The sequence below is a fragment of the Palaemon carinicauda genome, chromosome 15, assembly GCF_036898095.1.
Source record: "Palaemon carinicauda isolate YSFRI2023 chromosome 15, ASM3689809v2, whole genome shotgun sequence".
Taxonomy (NCBI): Eukaryota; Metazoa; Arthropoda; class Malacostraca; order Decapoda; family Palaemonidae; genus Palaemon; species Palaemon carinicauda.
This window is the reverse complement of record NC_090739.1, coordinates 46,457,204-46,480,472: the sequence shown is the minus strand read 5'-3', so window position 1 is coordinate 46,480,472 and position 23,269 is coordinate 46,457,204. Positions and strand designations below refer to the sequence as shown.

Below are 23,269 nucleotides of genomic sequence, written 5' to 3'. Positions count from 1 at the left end.
ACCCCTATGCCTGAAAACAGAAGCTAACATGCTTCTGTAGCCTTTAATGGTGGATGCAGAGAGGGAGCGACCGTTTCTCAGATAAAGCAGAAAATCCGCAATCTGCGCTACAGAGGCACTGGAAGAGGAAATAGAGGAGGACTTGCACCAGTCTCTAAATACCTCCCATTTCGACTGATAGATCCTGATGGTAGAGGATCTTCTAGCCCTCGCGATCGCTCTAGCTGCCTCCTTCGAAAACCCCCGAGCTCAAGAGAGTCTTTCGATAGTCTGAAGGCAGTTAGACGAAGCGTGGGGAGGCTTTGATGAAATCTCTTTACGTGAGGCTGTCGCAAGAGATCCATCCGCAACGGCAGACTTCTTGGAACGTCTACCAGCCATAGAAGTACCTCTGTGAACCACTCTCTCACGGGCCAGAGGGGAGCAACCAACGTCAACCTGGTCCCTTCGTGAGAGGTGAACTTCTGCAGCACCTTGTTTAGGATCTTGAAAGGTGGAAAGGCATAAACGTCCAGGTGAGACCAGTCCAGCAGGCAAGCGTCTATGTGGGTAGCCTCTGGATCTGGAACTGGAAAGCAGTAAGTCGAGAGCTTCTTTGTCAGTGAAGTCGCAAAAAGATCTATGGTGGGTTGACCCCATGTCATCCATAGCTTCTCGCACACAGTCTTGTGCAACGTCCACTCCATGGAGATGACTTGTCCTCTTCTGCTGAGGCAGTCCGCCAAGACATTCATTTCTCTTTGCACAAATCTCGTCAAAAGAGAGATGTTACTTGCCTTAAATGGAGTTCCTTCTGATCCGTGGACCAAAGACCCGAGCATTCCAGACTGTCCAGTGGAGCTCCCTAACCCAAATCCGATGCATCTGAATACAACACATGGTTTGGGTTCTTGATCGCAAGAGAAAGACCTTCTCGAAGTCTGATGTTGCTGTCCCACCAAGTCAGACATGTCTAGACTGAGTTGGAGATTGGGAAAGAGATACTCTCTAAGCCCTCCTCCTTGTTCCAATGGTTTAGGTGAAATTGGAGAGGGCAAAGGTTGAGTCTCCCCAGAGAGATAAACTACTCCAACGATGAAAGAGTTCCCACGAGGCTCGTTCAAACTCTTACAGAGCAACTGTTTTTCTCTTGCAAGTGACGGACTTTTAACAGAGCTTGTTCCATTCTTGTGGGAGACGAAAAGGCCCGAAAAATTTGACACTGTATCTCCATTCCCAAATAAAGAATAGTCTGGGATGGAGTACTGTAAGTTACGACTTCTCTACGTTCACTATGAGACCTAGCTCCTTGGTTAGGTCTAATGTCCATTAGAGGCTCTCCAGACAGCGATTTAATGATGACGCCCTGATTAGCCAGTCGTCAAAATAAAGGGAGGCTCTGAATCCTCAAAAAATGTAGAAAGCTTGCTACATTTTGCAAGAGCCTTGTAAAAACAAGAGGAGCAGGAATGAGGCCGAAGCACAGTGCTCGAAATTGGTACACTACTTTCCCGTCCACAAACCTCAGATGTTGTTGAAAGTTTGGATGAATCGGGATGTGGAAGTATGCACCCTGAAGGTCGAGAGAGACCATCCAGTCACCTTCCCTTACTGCTGCCAAGACAGATTTGGTAGTCTTCATCGTGAACTTTGCCTTGACAATGAACACATTGAGCGCACTTACATCTTAAGTACTCCTGCAGTGAACGTGGCTGCCAGATCATTGGAGACATCCCTGATAGCCTTGTTCATGCATGACATAATTGTACAGCAATACATTGACAGCTGGAGAGACCTTCTTACTTAAGGCTCCCAGGGACCAATCCAACAAATAAATACTTCAAACGCTCGAAAAAACTCCTAACAGGAGATGGTCTAGCTCTGAAGCAGACCATAAAATCTTGGAGCGTCTCATGGCTAGACGACGAGGAGAGTCCACTAGGCTTAAGACGTCTCCCTGGGCAGAGGCAGGTACTCCCAAGCCGAGAACTTCTCCTGTGTCACACCAGACGCTCGAGCGAGAAGCTAATTAAGAAGGAGGAAAAGCAAAAGCAGACTTTCCTAAACTTCTCCTGGATTCCAACCAGTCTCCCAGTAAGAGCATGGCTCTCTTGGAAGAACGAGAGACAACTGACTTCGTATATGTAGGAGTCGAAGAAAGTCATGCCAAGAGTAAACTCAGACGGCAGAGCAGCCGTTACAAAACGAGTAGGACAAAATTTCACTAAAGAAATTCATAATTATAAAACAAGGGATTGTTGGACCACCCTAGGATACTCCTCTTCTGAATGACTCCCCAAAGGTACATTAGTTGAAAGGGGGTCATCAACTTCTTCAGAAGGCACATCATCTGATAAATCTTAAGTCTTGCGAGAAGGATATTTATATTCAGAATGATGTGAAGGAAAAGCCTGACAGGCTACATCAACTTGTATATGAACAGAAGTTAAAGTTGGAGGGTCGATGTCACGTTGTGACTGCAGAGAATGTTATTCTACTACACGTCGTGACAGAAGTAACTGACGTTCAAACATCCCGTAGTAACAGCGGTGACTGCTGTTCGATGCTATATCGTGACTACGATGACTGACCCTCAACGTCACGTCACGTCTACGGTGTCTACCACTCAACGTCACGTCGTGTCTGCGGTGTCTGCAGCTCAACGTCACGCTGTGACTGCAGTGGTTGACGTTCAAAGCGATCAAAGTTACATCGAGATTTATGCTCCGCATCTCGTTTAACAGCAAAGCTGTCACTAGGGATAACGTCAGCGTGGCGTAACAAAGCTCGTTTAGAAGGTTGAAGACCCGAATCACGTATCCCAGAACCGTGACGTACAAAAAGCAAAGGATCCTTTCGCACAGGAACAGGATCGTAAGCTTCTATTAAAGAAGAAAGCTTTAACAGCATATCTTGCAAAACACTTAACTTCGGATCAACCTGTGACTGCGGTGGCTGACGTTCAAACGTCACGTAGTAACAGCGTTGACTGCTGATCGATGCTATATCGCGACTACGGTGACAGACACTCGACGTCACGTTGTGTCTACGGTGTCTACCGCTCAACGTCACGTCGAGTCTGTGGCAGAAACGTCTGTACATGAACGTCATCGCTATGAACGGGACTCTCATGATGACTACAGCTAGGACGTTGAACTTGTTCTGAAGGAACTAATAAATGTTTCAACCGTCTCGAAACCTTACGCCCAGGCTTTTAAAGAGACGAATCATCGGAAGACGAGGAGAAACTTCGTCTCTCCTGTCTTATGGCAAGGACGTGCTTGACGAGCAACGTCTGATACCTTTGAGGGAACGTCTGTTCGTTGGTTTACACCCCTCACTCCCTTAGGTCCTACGACATTCCTTCTCCCTGGTGCAGGGGAGCCTGAAAGAGGTCTCGGACTAGGCAAGCGACAAGCACGAACAAACGAACCCTCCACAACACAGAACATGTTTTTTGCACTTTCTTCACTGATATCACATTTTTTAATAATTTCACATTAGACATGAATAAAGCTGATTTCTACCTGAAGCACGCAATTCTCCCTTAAATCAAAAGGTTAGAATTGCGAAATGAGTCGTATAATGTAAGCACATTAGTACAAAATGAAACACACATGCAAATATCAATAAACATATACATATATATCGAATAAAACGGAAATATATAACGTTAAAAAGATCAGTGACTGGGGATGAGACTAAAAACTAGTTCACTAAGGACTACGTTTTCAATCTCTCACCGTACAGTGCCTTGGGATGAGAATAAAAACTAAAACGTTTTATCCTCTCTCCCCGTACGGACGAGAGTAAAAAACTGAATCGAGAACAACGTTACTCGCTCCCAAACTCCTTGTACAGAGACTTGGGACGAGAATAAAGATCGGATCGTTCTCTCTTTCTCTCTCTCTCTCTTGTCACTCACAAGAGAATGGCTCACTCACTCTTCGTCAATAACAGGTTATTTGACTAAAGGAAAAAACTGAAAGGACTAAGAAATTGAAAATTAACATGTTCCTTTAAATTGGTATCTAAAAAACTTCAGTTTGAAAGAAGAATGAACAAAACGTCAAAATCGATTTACTCTTTCTGCAAAGTGAAACCGTGATTCTCTCTTTCTCTATCGTAACGATAGAGCGCAAACTGTGTGGCATAAATAAACCAAACGTTAGTTCATCTTTGAAAAACAGCACGAAGACTATTCAAAGAATAAATTTCTTAAAATATTTTCTAAAAATATTCATCTCATCACTCTTACAGAGCAACTGTTTTTATCTAAACAAAAATAAAAGTTGAATGGGCTCAACGTTGTTTAACTTCGTTTTCCAAGTCAGGACCGCCTACAAAGAATAGGTAAAGGCCGCATATAAACAAAAACATAAAATTTATCTCGGTGTTTAGTATAAATGGAAAGCTAATCGAAGAGGCCTAATAAAGGCGGGTGAGATATAAAATATATAGAGGTAAATCTATAAATATCAACAATAATTTATAAAGGGATAAAATAAATACTAAAAGCCTTTAACACACTTCCGTACACTGAGGGAAGGGTCGGCCATCTTTTCTCTATGGAAAAACCAGAGCGAGATTAAAAAAAGCAAGGGCAAAAACTTTTCCTCTCCTTTCAAAAGCATTTCTTTTGAAGATAGTATTGAATAATCCAACACGACGAAAGCAATAAAACCAAAACCAAGTACTTCACCAATTGGTAGAAAACTCGAGGACAAGCGCGAGCGGAACCAGTGTTGTCTTTAACACCGACAGAGAAGAACTGGTTTGGTTGAGAAGTATATGCGGTATCTGGCCGATAGTCGGCGCTGGTGGGCACACCCGGCAGCCTTATGGCGATCGCTCGCGAGTTTTTGGAATCTGTCGACCGTCGGAGACGTCAGCTATTTATATATTCACCGGCTAAGTTTAATATTTAAAAATACAAATTATCTACGAATTTGTCATGTTAAGTAATAGTTTGGTAGATGTTGTATTTTGTGAGGCAGCATTACTAAATACAGTGCTGTATTCCAATAAATTAGGCAACTTTTATGATTGACTGGCAGGATGGGAAATATGGCTATACCAAAAATCATAGGCAAGTCTCAACACTGTAGTTTGATTATAGTAGGTCAACATGGCAAGATATAATATTAATTAATCACAGAAAGACAATATACAAGAATGTTTAACCTCATATTGTAAAAGATAGTGCAGCGATTCACAACTCTAGGATAGGCCTACCAAACATCACTACATCAAGAAGAAAAAATCTGTTATAATTTTACAAAGATGACAGAAATTCCTGATTAAGAGGCTATAGCCGATACAACAGAATACTGTACTGTACAATACTGAAAAACTTACCTAACTTTGTTCCTAACACCTTCTAAGTTCCAGTGGGGCTGTTGAAAAGGTTGCTTTTCTTCTTCCTCCTCCTCTTCCTTTTTATCCTCAGTTGCTCCATCCTCACCATCTGTAGCAAAATCTATCTTCCTTGCCAACTGGGTGAGGTTCTCCGACATAGACGGAGGTCTGAAATTGATCAAGGGTTGAAATATAAAAGAAAATAATACATACAAAGTTCAAAAGAGGGATTTCATTTTCTTAGGTACTGTTATGTTGAACTTCACCTAATGATCTTGTCACAAACCATAAATCAAAGAAAATAAAATTAATAAATCTTTAAAGTAATTTATATTTTTCTTAGCTATAAAACAGGATTCATTTTATAGAAGTACAATATGCTATTAACAAAGAGGCCGTAGCTGGCTGGAGGCCACGAGTTCCCTCTTTGACTTTAAACATGACATTCGTAGATAATTTGTATTTTTCCTAACTATACAAACCTCAGATATTTATTAGGGGTTATAGTTTTGGCGCAGCTGAAATGACGAGCCATTAAAACTTAGCGAGGATTAACTACCCACACCGCTAGTTAGCGGGGGGAAGGGGGGGTAGCATGCTACCACTCCCATTCACACACCTGTGATTTAGTCACTTTCCTTGGAGGTAGGACTCCAAGGGGGATAGGGCTGGCGGGCAAGTTTGCATAAATAGCAAAAGTTTGTAGTTAGGAAAAATCACAAATTTTAAGTAATTTGTATTTTTCCTAACAGCACTTACCTCGAAATATTTTCTTAGAAGTATCTGGGATCTCCTTCCCATCCGACCAGAGTTTTGTGTAGTTTACCCTAAACCCATTTTCTATGAGGGGTAACCTCAGGCGGAGTGATACGCGCCCTGATGCTAACTCCGGATCAGAGAGCATGCTTGCTCAGGTCTCAACCTCCAGTAAGTTCTTGGTAGCTAAGGTCTCTAAGAATACCAGGGGACACTCGGGGAAGGAAGGGTGGGTCATTACACGAAAGTAGTTCGAGGTAAGTACTGTTAGGAAAAATACAACTTAAAATTTATGATTTGTTCCAACACGAAGTACTTAACTCGAACTACTTTCTTAGGAGACTTATACTTTAGGAGGTGGGCGTGGCCCTTAACAGTTCTTGAGACCATGCTGAGGAATATCCAGAGACCTAGAAAGGAGGCTAGGTCGTGTTGACCCCATAGAAAATCGAGAGAGAGGAAACTACACAAAAACCCATCTTAGTGTCTAAGAAACTCACCTGTGCAAGAAATCCTAGGGGACATGTCTTCCCCCCGTTGAGGTACTTGTCTCCGGCTCGGGCCCTCTCTGAGCACACTTGAAGCGGAAAAAAAAAAGGGGGAAGGAAGTACTGTAAAAGGGGGTTTAAGGAACGAACCTGTGTCTCTTGTTCTTGTTACCCGCGGTTATCACTGAGGCTATACCTTTAAACCGTTTGGAGCGCAGCAACGACAGTACTTATCGAGAACCCGTCCAGGGATTTTCTTGAATCATCAAGTACGGGGTGTTCGATGTCGAACGGCCGTGGCCCTCTGCACAAAACTTCTCCATTCATTCCGGTCTTGAGCCTTCCTTTCCAACTCCACCATCGTTAGCCCGCACATCTCCTTGATATTGTCACTTAATCTAGTTTTAGGCCTTCCTCTCGTTCTTGTACCATAGACTGATCCAATTAGTAGCGTTCTTTCCAGAGTATTGTGTTTCCGAACCTGGAGTCCAATAAAAGTTACAGTAGTTTTCTTTCATCCAAAATGTCAAGTAATCTTTTTTCGATATTGATCTTTTGTAGAACTTCCACGTTAGTCTTTTTCTCAATCCAGCTTATCCTAAGGACTCTTCTGTAACACCATAGTTCAAAACTTTCTAATCTTTTTCGATCTGTAGCTTTTAAAACCCAACATTCTGAGCCGTATGATGCGATGGGGAAAACAAGTGATTTGAGAAGCCGCTTCTTTGTGTTTAGAGTGATATGTCTGTCTTTCCACACATTGCTTAGTGCGATGGTTGCATTCTTTGCAATACCAATTCTTCTTTTGATCTCTTGGGAGTCGTCTCCATTATTGGTGAAAGTTGCTCCGAGGTAAGTAAATTCAATGACATTATCTAGGGCAACTCCGTCTAGTAGGATTTCTTGATCAGACGGGGTTTTTTGACACTTCATGACCTTTGTTTTCTTAGCATTTAGGTACAGTCCCACTTTTTCACTCTCAGCTTTTACTTTTGATACTAGTGTTTGGAGGTCCTCCATACTTCCAGCGATTAAAAAACCACATCGTCGGCATATCTGAGATTAGTGATCTTTTGTCCTCCAACAGTTATGCCTCCTTCGTAGTCTTCAAGCGCATTTCTCATTATGGTTTCCGAGTAGATGTTAAAGAGGTGGGGAGAAACAATGCATCCTTGTCTGACACCTTGTCCGATGTTAAACCAATCCGTTAGGCCATAAGATGTTCGCACTGCTGCTTTCTGTTGATTGTACAGTACAGTGCTTTCAGAAGTGAGATGACATGAGGTGGAAAACCCATAGAGTACATGTCGTTCCATAAGATGTCATGTGCAACTGTATCAAAGGCTTTAGTGTAGTCAATAAAACAAAGGAATACGTCGATTCCTCGTTCTCTGTTTTTTTCAAGGATCATCTTGAGATTCATGATTTGGTCTCTGGTGCCTTTCCCAGGACGGAATTCTTGAATAGTCTTTTAAATAGTGAGCAGTGGAGGTAGACTGGTCCGCCCAGGTGCCTGCCCTCAGGACCTGGCCCACTGCCATATTCTTCTCGAAAGCCAATGTAGTACTGTACTAAGGCTCCTAATGTCATGGGGCCTGGGCTTTCCCGGTAGGGGGATTCCTGCCTTACTGTAGGCCCTGATGATGACCTGCCGCAGACAGAAGATGGTGTTTTTCGAGACTGGCTTCTTCACGAGGCCTGTGGAAACAAAAAGGCTTTTGATCTCGGGCCGGAGTCTGGCTGTCCTCTCCAAGTATTTCCTCAACGCCCTGACGTGGCACAGGTGCAAATCCTTCGAGTCGTCCGACCGGGGGATTGCTGGAATTGAGAACCCTTCAAACCTGGGGTCCCACACGGCAGGATTCTGGGTCTTCGCTACGAAGGAAGGGACAAATTTGAACGTGACTTCCCGCCAACCTTTCGAGTGAGCCACTTCGTAAGACAGACCATGGATCTCGCCCACCCGTTTAGCCGAAGCTAACGCCAGCAAGAAAATGACAAATTCGGAGATAATCTGTATTTTTCCTAACCATACAAACCTTAGCTATTTACATAGGGTATTACTTTCAGCGTAGCTGAAAAGACGAGCCATTAGAATTTTAACGAGGGTTAACTACCCCTGCGCTAGTTAGCAGGGGTAGGGGAGGGGTAGCTAGCTACCCCTCCCCCCTCACACACCAGTGAGTTGTCTCACTTCACTTAGAGGTAGGATTTGTCTTGGGGGACATGGCTGACGGGCAAATATGCGTAAATAGCTAAGGTTTGTATGGTTAGGAAAAATACAAGTTATCTCCGAATTTGTCATTTGTTCCGTAACCGAAATACAAACCACGCTATTTACATAGGGTGACTCACCCTTAGGAAGGGTGGAAAGTCCCCAGCCTTACTGGCTTTGGCTTTACCCGGGGACTCAGAATCCGAGTGATTAGCACTTCGAGAAAAGGAGTCCCAGCACCTTGCAAATTCTCTTGCTCTGCACGGAACGTGTGGCCTACATAAGCTTGTGTGCGAAGGAAAAAGTGTGACTCGTCCTAGAAGTTGACCTGGAGATCTTTAGATGGAAATCTAGATTAGGACGTTCCCAATACCACCTCGTCAGGGTATGGGGGACGCGACAGTATTAACTTAATACTAGGAACACAAGGGAGCATGGTTTACCTGCAGAGGTTGAGGTCAGCTATGCAGGGACCAGGATGCTGCTTTCCCCAAGAGAGGGGAGGATGAAGAAAGAAGTACGGGCCAGACATACTCTTTCATTCACGCAGACTGAGACCGGGTAACAATGCCCTCAACCTTCTGCTACCTGTCCAATAAGGAGCCTGAGGTTAGACCAGCTGTTGTGCTGCCACCACAGGGCCGATAGAGAACGTATCGAGGCTCCAGTGGGTCACGTCCTGCAGGTAGTGGGCTGTGAAGGTCGTCTGACGCTTCCAGACCCCAGCTTGAAGTTGTACCTGCGTCACAGAGAAATCTCTCTTAAAGGCCAGGGACGTAGCAATGCCCCTGACGTCCTGTGCTCTGTGGCGACGTGACGGAGGAGGGTCTGAATTCAAGGCATGATGAATAACTCGCCGAATCCAAGCCGAGATGGTGTTTTTGGTGACCCTCCTCTTAGTCCTTCCCATGCTCACAAACAACGCTTGTACACGGGGACGGACTGCAGCTGTTCTTTTCAAGTACCACCTCAGACTCCTAATTGGGCATAATAGCAGATGGTCTGGGTCACTTGTTACAGAACGAAGACTCGTGACCCTGAAGGAATCGAACCGAGGGTCCGGCACTCCAGGGTTCTGAGTCTTGGCAACAAACTCAGGGACGAACTTAAACGTTACCTCCCCCCATCCCTTTGAATGGGCGATGTCGTATGAGAGACCATGAAGTTCGCTAACTCGTTTGGCCGAAGCCACCGCGAGTAGGAACACCGTCTTCCACGTCAGGTGGCGATCAGAGGCCTGGCGTAATGGTTCGAAGGGAGGTTTCATAAGAGCCCTGAGAACTTGAACCACGTTCCAAGGAGGAAGTCTCACTTCCGACTGAGGGCAGGTAAGCTCATAGTTGCGTATGAGTAAAGAGAGTTCCAGCGAGGAGGAAATGTCCACTCCTTTCAGCCTAAAAGCCAGGCTTAAGGCTGAGCGATAGCCTTTCACGGCTGAGACTGAAAGGCGTATTTCTTCGCGCAAATAAACCAGGAACTCCGCTATTGCTGGAATAGAGGCATCGAGTAGAGAGATACCCCTCCCACAACACCAACCACAGAAGACTCTCCACTTTGCCTGGTAGACTCCAGCGGAGAATTTTCGCAGGTGCCGAGACATCCTCTCTGCAACCTGTTGCGAAAAGCCTCTCTCCGTGAGGAGATGCTGGATAGTCTCCAGGCGTGAAGCCGAAGCGACGCCACGGCTTTGTGGAAGATGTTGCAATGTGGTTGTCTGAGTAGCTCGTGTCGTGGGGGAAGCTCTCGCGGGGTTCCGTCAGGAGTTGCAGAAGGTCCGGGAACCACTCCGCGTGATGCCATAGCGGAGCTATTAAGGTCATCGAAAGGTTGACCGATAGTCTGGTCTTGTTGAGCACCCTTCTCATCAGACAAAACGGTGGGAAGGCGTAAACGTCGATGTTGTCCCACCGTTGCTGGAAGGCATCTTGCCAGAGAGCCTTGGGGTCAAAGACTGGGGAACAGTACAGGGGCAGCTTGAAGTTCAAGGCTGTCACGAACAGGTCCACTGTCGGGGAACCCCACAAAGTCAGGACTTTGTTGGCTATCTGAGGATTCAAAGACCACTCGGTACTCACTATCTGTGATGCTCTGCTCAGACTGTCGGCGAGCACATTCCTCTTGCCAGGAATGAAGCGAGCTGACAGTGATATCGAGTGGACTTCGGACCACCTCAGAATCTCTACTGCAAGATGGGATAGCTGTTGCAAAAAAGTACCTCCCTGCTTGTTAATGTAAGCCACTACCGTAGTGTTGTCGCTCATCACTACCACAGAGTAGCCCGCCAGGCCCAGTTGGAACTTCTGAAGGGCCAGGAATACGGCCTTCATTTCTAGCAGGTTGATGTGTAGGTACTTTTCGGATTCTGACCAGAGGCCTGAGGCCCTTTGGTTCAGAATGTGTGCCCCCCACCCTTCTTTTGATGCGTCCGAAAACAATGTCAAATCCGGGGAAGGGACGAAAAGATCTACACCCTTTCGAAAGTTCTCGTCCATCACCCACCACCGCAAGTCTGTCTGTTCCTCGGGTCCTACCGGAACCAAAAAGTCCGGGGAATCGTGGCCTTGATTCCACCGGGACTTGAGCCGCTATTGAAGGGATCTCATCCTGAGGCGGCTGTTGGGAACCAGACGGGCCAGGGAGGATAGGTGACCTAGAAGACGCAACCACGATTGGACTGGAAGCTCTTCCCGACTGAGGAAGGGCTCTGCAACCCTCCACAGCCTTGCTATCCTGTCGTCTGATGGAAAGGCTTTGTGGAGATTGGTGTCTAATATCATGCCTAGGTAAACCAGTCATTGCGCAGGCTGCAGAGAGGACTTCTCAAGATTTACCATGATCCCCAGATCTTGGCAAATTCCCAAGAGTCTGTCTCGGTGTCGAAGAAGGGTTGACTCCAAGTCTGCCAGGATCAGCCAGTCGTCCAGATAACGGAGGAGACGGATGCCGTTCCTGTGAGCCCACACAGAGATCAGAGTGAACACCTTGAACACCTGAGGTGCTGTGGAGAGACCGAAACACAGTACCTTGAACTGGTAGGTCTTGTCATCTAGGCTGAATCTCAAGTACTTCCTGGAAGACGGATGGATTGGGATCTGGAAGTACGCGTCCTTCAGATCCAGTGTGCACAAGTAGTCTTGTGGTCTCACTGCCAGTCTGAACAACTCTGCTGTCTCCATTTTGAACTGGGTTTGCTTGACAAACTTGTTCAGTGTTGAGAGGTCGATGACGGGTCTCCAGCCTCCAGACGCCTTCTTTACAAGAAAGAGTCGACTGGAAAAGCCTGGGGAGCCGTCCACGACCTCCTGGAGAGCATCCTTCTTGAGCATGGTCTCGACTTCTGACCGAAGGACTAGCCCCTTTGCCGATACCATGGCATTGGAGCTCAACGACACTGGATTCGCTGTCAGGGGAGGTCGAGATGTCGTGAATGGGACACGATATCCTTGGCCGATCACAGAGACTGTCCAAGAATCGGCCCCAAGTTGCTGCCACCTGTGCACGCAACTTTGAAGGCATCCCCCACAGGTGGACATGCAGGGGGATTGCCAATCCTAGCGCTTGCGACCATGGCCGCTCCCTCTAGGATTTTTTCCTCCCCTAGAGGACTTTCCGCCCTTCCTGTCCTTGACGGGAAAGGGCTGTGGCCTAGACACCCTTTTCTTAGCTGCAGGGGCCTGCTTCGGTGTCCTGCGAGGCTGTTGTTGAGGCTGTTGCGGAGCTGGAGGCTTGTAGGGTCGAGATGTCAAGGCCCTTTGGAGGAGCGAATCCTGGTTCGTCTTCCTCCACCTCTCAGCTGTCCGTTCTACGTCTTGGGGGGTCAAACCAGGGCTCCCCCAATGATGGAGGAGTGTCTGAGCCTGTTGACATCCACAGCAGGGACCTTCGGATGGAATCTCTCGGTCACCGCGTCCCGTCGCTTCAGAATCAAGTTGGCCCACAGGTTAGTAACCTGGTGTGCCAGGAACTCGATGGAATGGGTTCCCGAGAGGAGGAAGGTCTCCAAGGCCTTCCTATTGCTCTCTTTGGACAAGTCCTCCGAGCGCAATAGGATGCCCAAAGAACCTAGCCACACGTCCAGCCACGAAGTGGCCTGCATGGCCATCTTCGCGACTTTCTCATGGCTGAGGATCTCTGCTGCTGAGAACGTCACTTGCCGGGAGGAGAGCTTCTCAAAAGGAGTTCCCCTGGCGAGCTCTTCCACAGAGTGGTGAAGAGGAAGGCCCACACTAGACTCCCCCATGATCTCAAAGTACCTCCTCGGCTGTAAGCGAGGAGGTGGAAGGAGTCTATTCCCAGCAGTAGAACAGCTGGAGGAGGCGAGATCAGCAAGCTGAGCCTCGACCTTGTCTCTGGCACTCTTCACCCCTTGGGACCAAGGCAAGGCCGCACTGGCCCTTTTTGGTTTCTGGGTGCCGTAGACTTGGTCTAGGACGTTGTCCTTACCTTCTCGAGGGGCGGTCTCAGGATCCTTATACTTATTGAGTTGCCTCATCAAGCTAAGGACCTGCCAGTAGGCATGCTCAGACTCGTGCTGCTCACCTCCCTGAGGGCTGGCAGCTAAGTCTCCAGTCCCCAAAGGCTCTTCTTGGGGAGAATCGTGGACGTTCTCCCAGGGAACAGTTGGCTCTTGACGAATTCTGGACGACGACTTAGGGATCGTCTTCGAGTCCTTAGGTTCCCTCCTGGGCGGGATGCAGGACTCCAGTAAAGAGGGTTGAAAGGAACTCCCCGCGCGAGACGTCTCTCCTCCCTGAGGAAGGGTGTCTCCCCTTGGTGCCGTGGGAGAGTCCATCTCCTCCGAGGAGTCTCCTGAGGAAGAAAAGGCTTCCTCCACAGGAGAAAGAGAGAAAGACTGCGGCGGGGAAGGATCCTTCCTGACGGACCTCTTTGGAGCCAACTTCTCCCTGGGAGAAGTTACCACGAAGTCCACTCATCTCTTTCTCTTCAGCGGGGGCGAGTCAGCCTTTGATCTGGAACCTTGATCAGCGAGTTCAGGCTTCACGGCCTGTACCACCGCTTTAATCAGGTAACCAAACTAAGACTGACGTGTTACTGACGCAGTGTCAGTAATTCCTGCTGTAGGGAAAGGGATCTCCTGACCCTTAGGAGTGGACACCACGGGACCTGCCTGAAAAGGAAGAAAAGAAGAACGTTGCCTAGACCTCTCCTGAGGTTCTTCCGGGTCCTGTTATAGGGGAGTGCTCACGTATGAGGAGCTTAAGTTGTTCATATTTCGCCCTTAAACCTGGCAATTCCATTGCAGAATGGAGGAAAAAACTATGGTTTATTTTTTGGAAGACACCTTAGATGAAGTCTTCCCATTAGCAATATTTGATCTAACAATATTTCCCGGAGGTAACTCTAGAGAGGATCTTGATATAGTGGGTTTTGTGTTTCACTTTTTCTTTGTGTCCTTTTGATCTAATTGTTGAGGAGGATGGTGGACCTCAACTTGAATTTCTGATTGGTTCAATTTACCTTCTAGTTGTTCAGAAACATCAGCAGACAAGATATCATATTTATTTGAAGTCGTGACTTTAATGTTTCTTATGGTAGGAGGCGAGAGAGATGGAGGTCTCTCTCTTTTTCGATTAAAAGGTTGTGATCTATCAGGTTTTTGCACCTTCCCCACTACAGGTTCACCAGGTAAATTGGTTTCAAGTGCAACCTCCATCAGGTCAGGCAAGGACACGGCCTGTGAGAGGTTTGTACTATTGTTTAAAATCGGAGTAGTTGGCTTTTGAATAATTTTCAGATCTTTAAGTATCCGTTTTGATTTTTCTACAATTTCTGGATATAGATTTTCGATGGGCCTTTCAACCTCTTTAACTACTTTCATTTGTTTCTTCATCTTAGAAGTAGAGATATAATTTTCATCTGTGTGCTTTGGCAAGTTTTTCTTCAGAACCATTGAAAAAGGTTGCCCTGGTCTTATTTGCTTTTCAAGAGCTCTTTTACGAACCTCTTTAAAAGTAACCCTTTCCATGGTCCTAATGGCCTGAATTTCTTTTTCAAAAATAAACTTTACACAGCTTTTAGATGTAGCTGGGTGTGTTTCCCCACAATGTATGCAATTAGGGTTTTCTATGCATACTCCATGACTACTTTTTCCACAGTTGGCACAAACAGCTGGCTTATTGTTTAGTTTTTCTTTACATTTCTGGCTTAAATGGCCATACATTTGGCAATAATAACATCGCAATGGTGAAGAGATATATGGTTTTACCTTCAAAGATAGCCAACCAGCTTTTATAACATTTGGTAATCGGCATTGATCAAATGTTATAATCAGAGTAGCAAGAGGGATACGTTGTTCTCCAACTCTCTTTCTCATTCTGACTACTTTAACTACTCCTTGATTTTTCAGTTCATCCTCAATTTCTTTTTCCTCTATATCCAACAATTCTGGAGCATATATCACACCTCTACTCTGGTTGAAAGTAGGGTGCGAAACGCATTTTACGCTATGGTCATTCAATGTTGTAAGTTTTCAACCTTTCACCTTGTACTGGGGACAGTGTCTCTATCAAGAGACTTCCATTTCCCTGGGGTAGAATTTTTGGCTGCCCTCCACATAAAGTAACTATTTCCCTATTAGCTTTAAAAACATTTATATGCTCATTTCTTCCGTTTTCAAATTCAGAGATAAAAAAATTTTCATAATTCACTACTTCATATTGACCAGGTAATACTTCTACTTTTCTATATCTTTCTGTACTGTCATCATTTTTCACTCTCTCTCTCTCTTCTTCTCTAGCATTTTATTATTCACATGACGTGAATAAGGTTCCAACGTTACAATGCTAGAACCCGAGTTGGAGCTGTCTGTACCGAGGTCCATGTTTGTATTTTCCAGGTCATCAACAGAGGTGATGGGTTTTTGAAAAAGCAAGCCGGGTTATCCACCTCTTATTGAAGGATGTCAGTCCTCCTATCCCATGTGGCCCAAAACGAGAAGAGGCTTCAGCGGGGACCAGTCCTCTATTAGAGAGGGGCTGCCTCTCTTAAGGTGGGCGTACACTGGTCAGTGGGGGTAGTTAGCCCCTCCCACCGTCGACTCCAATGCCTGGCGTCACCCATTACCCGCAAATATGGGTGACTTAAAACCGGATCACTGGAGCCCGACTCTTAACAGACTTGGTCTGCACCCAATGGGGTCTGCCAGAGGGTGATGGCGTCTAAATTGGCACAGGTTGAGATGGAATGCCGTCCATCCCACACTGTGCCAAATCCAAAACAGCATCCAAAGTATAATCGAACATGCCAAAGTCATCAACAATATTGAGCCCAAAAGGAAGAGATGGGAGAAAAAAGACATAATCAAAAGTAAAAGAGAAAGTGCTGACTGATTTAGTTGGATCGACAGCTGGGCACCGAGGTCCAATGGGAAGTAGTTCCCACTGTTCATTAGAGCCCAGCTGCTAATCCCTAAGCCCCCCATCCTCATCAAGGCTTCAGCATCTGGGGGGGTAAGCACTTGAAGATGCCCTGTGTTAGGACGAGTAGGATGATCAGTGCGCTGTAGTGATGGGGCCTGACGAGCTACTGATGAGCGCTGGTCAGGTTTCGTGGGCACTTAGCGCATAAACTGTTGGCGCGCAATAGCACGTTTAGGTGGAGCCTTGTTAGACCCATGCAGGAACGGCGACGGCAGGTCTGTCGGATGGAAGGTCGATGTGTCCTTTAAACGGACGACCATCCCCCGAAGGTGATCGCGAACGATCTGCAGAGAGGTCCAGGACCAATGTAGGTGCAGTGATGGATGATCGGTCTAGAGGCTCCTCTGCGGGAGACTGCATAGAAGACGTTGAACCAAAGAGGCTTCTCCTCACCGCAGGTGAAGGAAGGCCTCTATGGCGAAGAGCAAGGCGAGACTTCCGACGGATGTGCCCTCTGGGGGCCGTTGGATCAGCAAGCTGACCTTCAGCAGTCCTCCGAAGAGGAGTCTCTGTAAGTGAACTCTCCCCAGGGGAAGAAACACTAGCAGGAGAGACTGACGATGGACTTGAGTTTCCCCCTCGTAGGATGATCAGGAACGGGGAAACTAAGCCTTCAGCTACCGTAGAGTCTGGAGTGGAAGAGGAGATGGGTGAAACCGCATTGGACACCTTTGACACCGAGAGAGAGGATCAATCTCTGACGGTGAAGACGATTGCTTGACAGCAGCACCCATGCGGAGGAGGAGGTTTGGGCAATGGAAAAAGATGCCTAGGGTTTTTCTCCCTTCGAAGCAACCTTCGAAGAAGAAATATCCCGTTTGGACTTCTTCCGTCGTCGCGAAAACCTCTCCCACTGTGAGGCAGACCACTCCCTTCACTCACTACACTTGTTGAAACTATCACTCCGTTAGCCCCTACAAAAAGGACAAAGGGCGTGAGGATCAGTCTCGACCGCCGACGTGAACGTTCCACAGGGGCGGTCGGGAAAAGCAGGGCAGGTGCGCATGGTCGTAGAGGCCAACTTCACATACACAGTAACTAGAAAAGAAAGAACAAAAAGCATAAAATGGCGGCGAGGATGAGAGTGGATACGTCCGACCACCATCCGAGCCGAGAGCAAAGTGAGCTCAAGCACAGGTGTGTGAAAGGGGGGGTAGCAAGCTACCCTCCCTACCCGCCCCCCCACTAGCGGTGTGGGTAGTAAAACCTCGTTAAAAATTAATGGCTCGTCATTTCAGCTACGCCGAAAGTAATACCCATATTAATTGGCGTGGTTTGTATTCCAGTAACGGAACAAATGTATAATTTGAAATGTCCCATTTTTACGGGAAATAAATTCTGGGCACATTACCTATACAGTATATACAACAGAAAAAAAGTAACTTTTGGTAAATATATGCTCTAATTTCTAGCGAAACTGGAATTCGCTAGAAGAAATGGAAGTGCTAGCTAGTTCGGTATTTTTCTTTATGTGTTTAATAGGGGTTGGGGCATAACAACTTACATATCAGTATATTAAAATGTGAAGTATGTTTTTCACTCTAAGTCCATTGTTTACATCTGAGAGACTGAAGGGGACTTATTACACATGCGGTTTTTCCCATGGTTTGGGGAGCTTTCTGTGCATTTACAATGACACATCTATCAGGTGGTTTTTTTTAAACCAATCAACAGCTTATAAGTACTTTTTCATATCCACAACAGCCATTTGTTTCCCATCTTCGTCCCAGTTTCAACTTAACCACCATATCGTAAAGACGTCTCCAAAGGTTCGGAACTCAAGGGAAGCACATCAATCTATTTAGAAATTTTGTGTAATTTCATTTATATCGGCAATTAATTATGATGGAAATGCTCTCCATTCTGTGTAAAGCTATTGTTACTCATGTTTAATTAAAAATAACAGCGAAATAATGCCACAAAGGTCCGATTCTGACAATTTTTGTAAAGATTGCTAAGAGAAATAAAAAGAGGAGACGGTGTTAACCATAAGGTAAGGAATTATTTATAATTTACTTTTTCACAATAGAAGGATTTATTTGTGACTTAGTTCATCATATTGTAGGGATTTATTTGTGACTTACTTTTAGTTTTTGACCTAGGAAGGAGGATCCGGGGGGCTTGAGACCTGGGAACTGTTAGGTTAGATGGATTTGTTAGGTTCTGTACCCTTTTACAAATCTCAAAAGTTAAATAATCACGTTTTGGCCTGTTTTCAGCCATTTATATGAAGCAGATATTTTTCCAACTGGTTATCTTGGGCATATTTTGCATTTCTGACCATTATTAGTGCTGCAAATCCCAAGTTTATGACATTTCCCCCAAAGAAAAAACCTGGTTTCCCACTGGGGTCCCCCATAATTGTTTTTATATAAGGGAGTCCAAAAACTCATGAAGGGATGGTTTGCCCCCAATAATAATGGTTAGAAATGCATAAAACACAAGATAGCAAGTAGGAAATATACATGGTTCATGTATTTGGCTAGAAATTTAAGTATATATTTACCAAACTTTCTTCACTGCGGATACTGTACAGTTGTACTATAATAGAGTTTTACACAATCTCCTAATATTTCGCTAGAATAAAGTAAAGCCATTAAGGAAAGCATAAGACGCAAAATCCACATTGTACATAAACTGGATACAGTTCACGGTAGGCCGGTAGCCTAGTCTGTTAGTCTGACAATCTTATCGCAGGCTCCCGGAAAATAAATTTACACATTCTAAATCCCTAGTTTTCCTATATTTACGAAGATGACTTACTGCTGATAAAGCTCCGTTCCATCGTAAAGGACCTCTAACACAGAGTTTTCCGCAGGAACTTCTAGACGTATGTCTGCCATGATCTCTCAACATTGTTTACATCGGTAGGTCAACAACAAACTGAAATTCGAATAAGACACCCGCCAGGAGGAGGAAAAGTTTTATTCTCAATAGATTTCATATATTTTACCTTTTTACATCTATTTACGTAAAAATTTCTGTATAAGACTTTCTGTATAAGACAACTAGTCACCGTGATGCACTTGCTTAATTCAATATCACGGATAAAAGGGACAATACATTTCTTTAAGAGCTATTACTAAACGGCGGTATTTGAGAAACAGTACAGTATATGATATGAATTAGCGCATTCGACATAATGTTAAATGAATTGGCGCATTTGACATAATGCTGCCGTGTGAAGTAACCATATTCCCTGGTTAGTACAGTGGTAACGTGATTGCCTAGCATTCGCATTCCCCGGTTTGTACAGTGGTAAAGAGTTTGCTTGCCTAGCATTCGCATGGCAGCAGATCGATCCCCGCCCGGAACCGTGAACTTAGCTGTTTACTGGGGAGGGTACTGCTGTGATTAGGCATCACAGTGGGGGTTTGGGTTTTCCCAAGTGACGTACTGATAAGTATCTATTCAGATGAAACTGAATTTCTGATACCACGAATGTGACATAAGGTTGGAGGTGCATGTGTAAATTGCATTGAAAATAACATTTCATTGATAATGAATCGAAAGTCATAACATCTGTTGAAGAACCGCATGTAGAAGCATTAATGTGGATAGAATATATGAAGCTAGAGTATAATCTATATATATATATATATATATATATATATATATATATATATATATATATATATATATATATATATATATATATATATACATATATATATATATATATATATATATATATATATATATATATATATATATATATATATATAAACTAAATAAAGGAATTAGATTAACGGAAAATAGTTTAACTGAAGAATTGGATATCATCATAATTATTATATGCCAAATTGCATTATTATTATTATTATTATTATTAGCTAAGCTACAACCCTTGTTGGAAACGCAGGATGCGGATGCTACAAGCCCAGGGGCTCCTACAGGGAAAATAGTCCAGTGAGGAAAGGAAAAAGGGAAAAATTAAATATTTCAAGAACAGTAACAACATTAAAATAAATATCTCCTATATAAACTATAAATTTTTAACAAAACAAGAGGAAGAGAAATAATATAGAATAGTATGCCCGAGTGTACCCTCAAACAAGAGAACTCTATCCCAAGACAGTGGAAGACCATGGTATAGAGGCTATGGCACTACCCACGACTAGAGAACAATGGTTCGATTTTGGAGTACCGTTCTCATAGACGAGCTGCTTACCATAGCTAAAGAGTCTCTTCTACCCTTGCTAAGAGGAAAGTTGCCACTGAACAATTATAGTGCAGTAACCCCTTGGGAGAAGAATTGTTTGGAAATTTCAGTGTCGTAAGGTGTATGCGAACAGAGATCTGGCCTATTCGGTGTATGTGTGTCTGTGTAGATGAAGGGAAAATGAACTGTAACCAGAGAGAAGAAACCAATATAGTATTGTCTGGCCCGTCAAAGTACCCCATAACTCTCTAGTGTTAGTATCTCAACGGGTGGCTGGTGCCCTGGCCAACCTACTAATAGTTGGAGAAGCAAAAGCCTTCAAGCCCTGGTGCCCAAATCTGGGAAAACATCCCACTATGGAAACGAAACGAATATCTCATGGCATGTAATGTATAGGCACTACTTAAAGGTCTTTGCAATTCTTTTGGCTACCAGCTGTAGTACTGATTCATATATATATATATATATATATATATATATATATATATATATATATATATATATATATATATATATATATATATATATATATATAGCCTATATATGTATATATATATATATATATATATATATATATATATATATATATATATATATATACATCTATATATATATATATATATATATATATATATATATATATATATACATCTATATATATATATATATATATATATATATATATATATATATTACTTTACCTTCTTTCCTACTCTATTTCTTTCACTGTGCTGTCCCTCATAATTAAGCACGCGGAGAATATTTTCCCAGATGTTGGGTGGGGTAAATCTTCTTGCGTAGCCTGCATGGATTGTTTGTGGTATAAAGCAGATAAACACCTCCAATAAGATATGACATTTGTTATTTCTCTCATTTTATTGCCATCTAGACCACCTCAGTGTTGTTGCCAATTATCATAAAACAATATCTTGATGGTAGGTAGGAAATCATTACAGGGAATGGGATACCTTCTTGGTAACGAATTAGATGCAGCATTTTTTTGCCATTAAATCTGCCTTCTCATTCCCAGACACACCTACATGTGCTGGAACCCAACAAAATCAAATTATTGTGCCTCTCAGTCCAATATTAAAAAACTATTCTAAAATCTTTAAAACTGTTACTAGAATTGAAAACTTCTAAAGCTTGAAGGACACTCCTTGCATCACTAAAAATGGTAAAATTACCCTCCCTCTCCAACAGTATTTTCTCAATAGCAGTAAGTATTCCATGCAGTTCGGGAGTAAATATGGAAGCTGTTAGAGGAAGTGCACCTCTACAATTAAAACCATTAATATTTACTCCAAATCCAATGCCAGTATCAGATTTGGAGCCATCAGTATATACAAAAGTTGAATCTCTATGTTCTGCAACATGTTCCATTAAAAAAGATCTGGCTTTTAAGTCATTCATATTCTTTTTACCACCAGTAAAATATATGCCAAAAAAAAAATATCTCAGGTAATTTCCACGGAGGGGTTGATGATATCTTAAATGGAAGCACCTTACTTCTAATTGTATCATGACTGTTTAATAATTGTTTCACCCGAAAATCAAAAGGTTGAGGAGATTTTTGGTGCAACTCAAAGTATGTTGAGTGCCTTAATAGGCTTGCAATCTGAAAGGTTAAAAAATTAGGGAGCTTTTGCAACCTAAATCAATGCCGAACAATAGAAGACCTTCGGTAAAGGTCTAAACGTAATTCTCCAAAGTCAACAAGGAGGCTTGGGATAGGCGAAGTTCTAGATGCTCCAGTTGCCAATCTGATACCAATATGGTGTATAGAATCCAAAATCTTTAGTCGACTTGGGGTGGCTGAGGAGTATACAGTATTTCACACCCATAACTAATTTTTGTAAACATTAAGGCCTTGTATAACTTTAAAATAGTTTTTCGGGCTGCCCCCCATGATGTATGGGATAAAACTTTTAAAAGCTACAAGGCATCAAGACATTTTGCTTTTAATGATTTTAAGTGAGGAACCGATGTCAACCTACAATCAAATATCAAGCCTAAAAACCTAGCTTCACTTGCACATGGGATCCATTGACCTTTGATGTACATATCAAGGTTTTGGATATACTCCCCGAATATGACAGAAATGGTCAAAAGTAGTTTTGCTTGTCGAAAACTTGAATCTATTCATTCCAGCCCACTGAATAATTTTGTTAATTGCAAGTTGTAGTTTTCTTTCAACTATTGTCATTCTAGCTCCAGAAAATTATATGGAGAGATCATCCACAAATAGTGTCGAGAGAATATCTTAATGAATGACAGAGGATATCCCATTAATTGCTAGTGCAAATAGTGTTACACCTAGCAGGTATATGGTCGATTCGCCTTCAGTCGGTTTAGCGGTCAATCACTTTCGCCCCCGGGTGAAGTCGATTCGCCGTCCTAATTGCACTCATACTTGGTGGAGTCTGTTCGCCGTCAATATAGGAGTTGTTTCGCCCCAGTTATTAAGAAATGGATCAAGACGTGCAATTGGCAGCAGATTTTTTTTTATTTTTTATTATTTGTAAAGTCATCGTTAATATAATTAAGATTAATATCACATTTTATTCTATTTATTACAATATTTACATTATATATATATATATATATATATATATATATATATATATATATATATATATATATATATATATATATATATATATATATATATATATATATATATATATATATATATATATATATATATATATATATAAGTATTCCAGTACAGATAGCGAGGTCAAAAGAAAAGCCAGGAATGACTGGATAGAATATTTAGGCAATGAAGGAGATGCGGCTGACAAATCTGTGAATTCAGGGAGTGGCTATGGTGCCAGAATCGCTCATAGAATTATTAATGAAATCTCGACTG

General features: G+C 43.5%; 1 protein-coding gene across 1 annotated transcript in view; it reads right to left on the bottom strand.

Annotated features, from left to right (window-relative positions):
* Positions 1–19,153, bottom strand: part of MED17 (mediator complex subunit 17) — a 162,954-nt gene extending 143,801 nt beyond the window's left edge. The window contains exons 1-2 of the mRNA XM_068388378.1: positions 18,999–19,153; positions 5,338–5,505 (exon numbers count right to left, since the gene is read on the bottom strand). Of these exons, the coding sequence (XP_068244479.1) occupies positions 5,338–5,505; positions 18,999–19,078 (248 nt within the window). The 5' untranslated portion in view covers positions 19,079–19,153. The remainder of the gene's footprint in view (positions 1–5,337; positions 5,506–18,998) is intronic.
* Between the last annotated feature and the right edge of the window lie 4,116 nt (positions 19,154–23,269).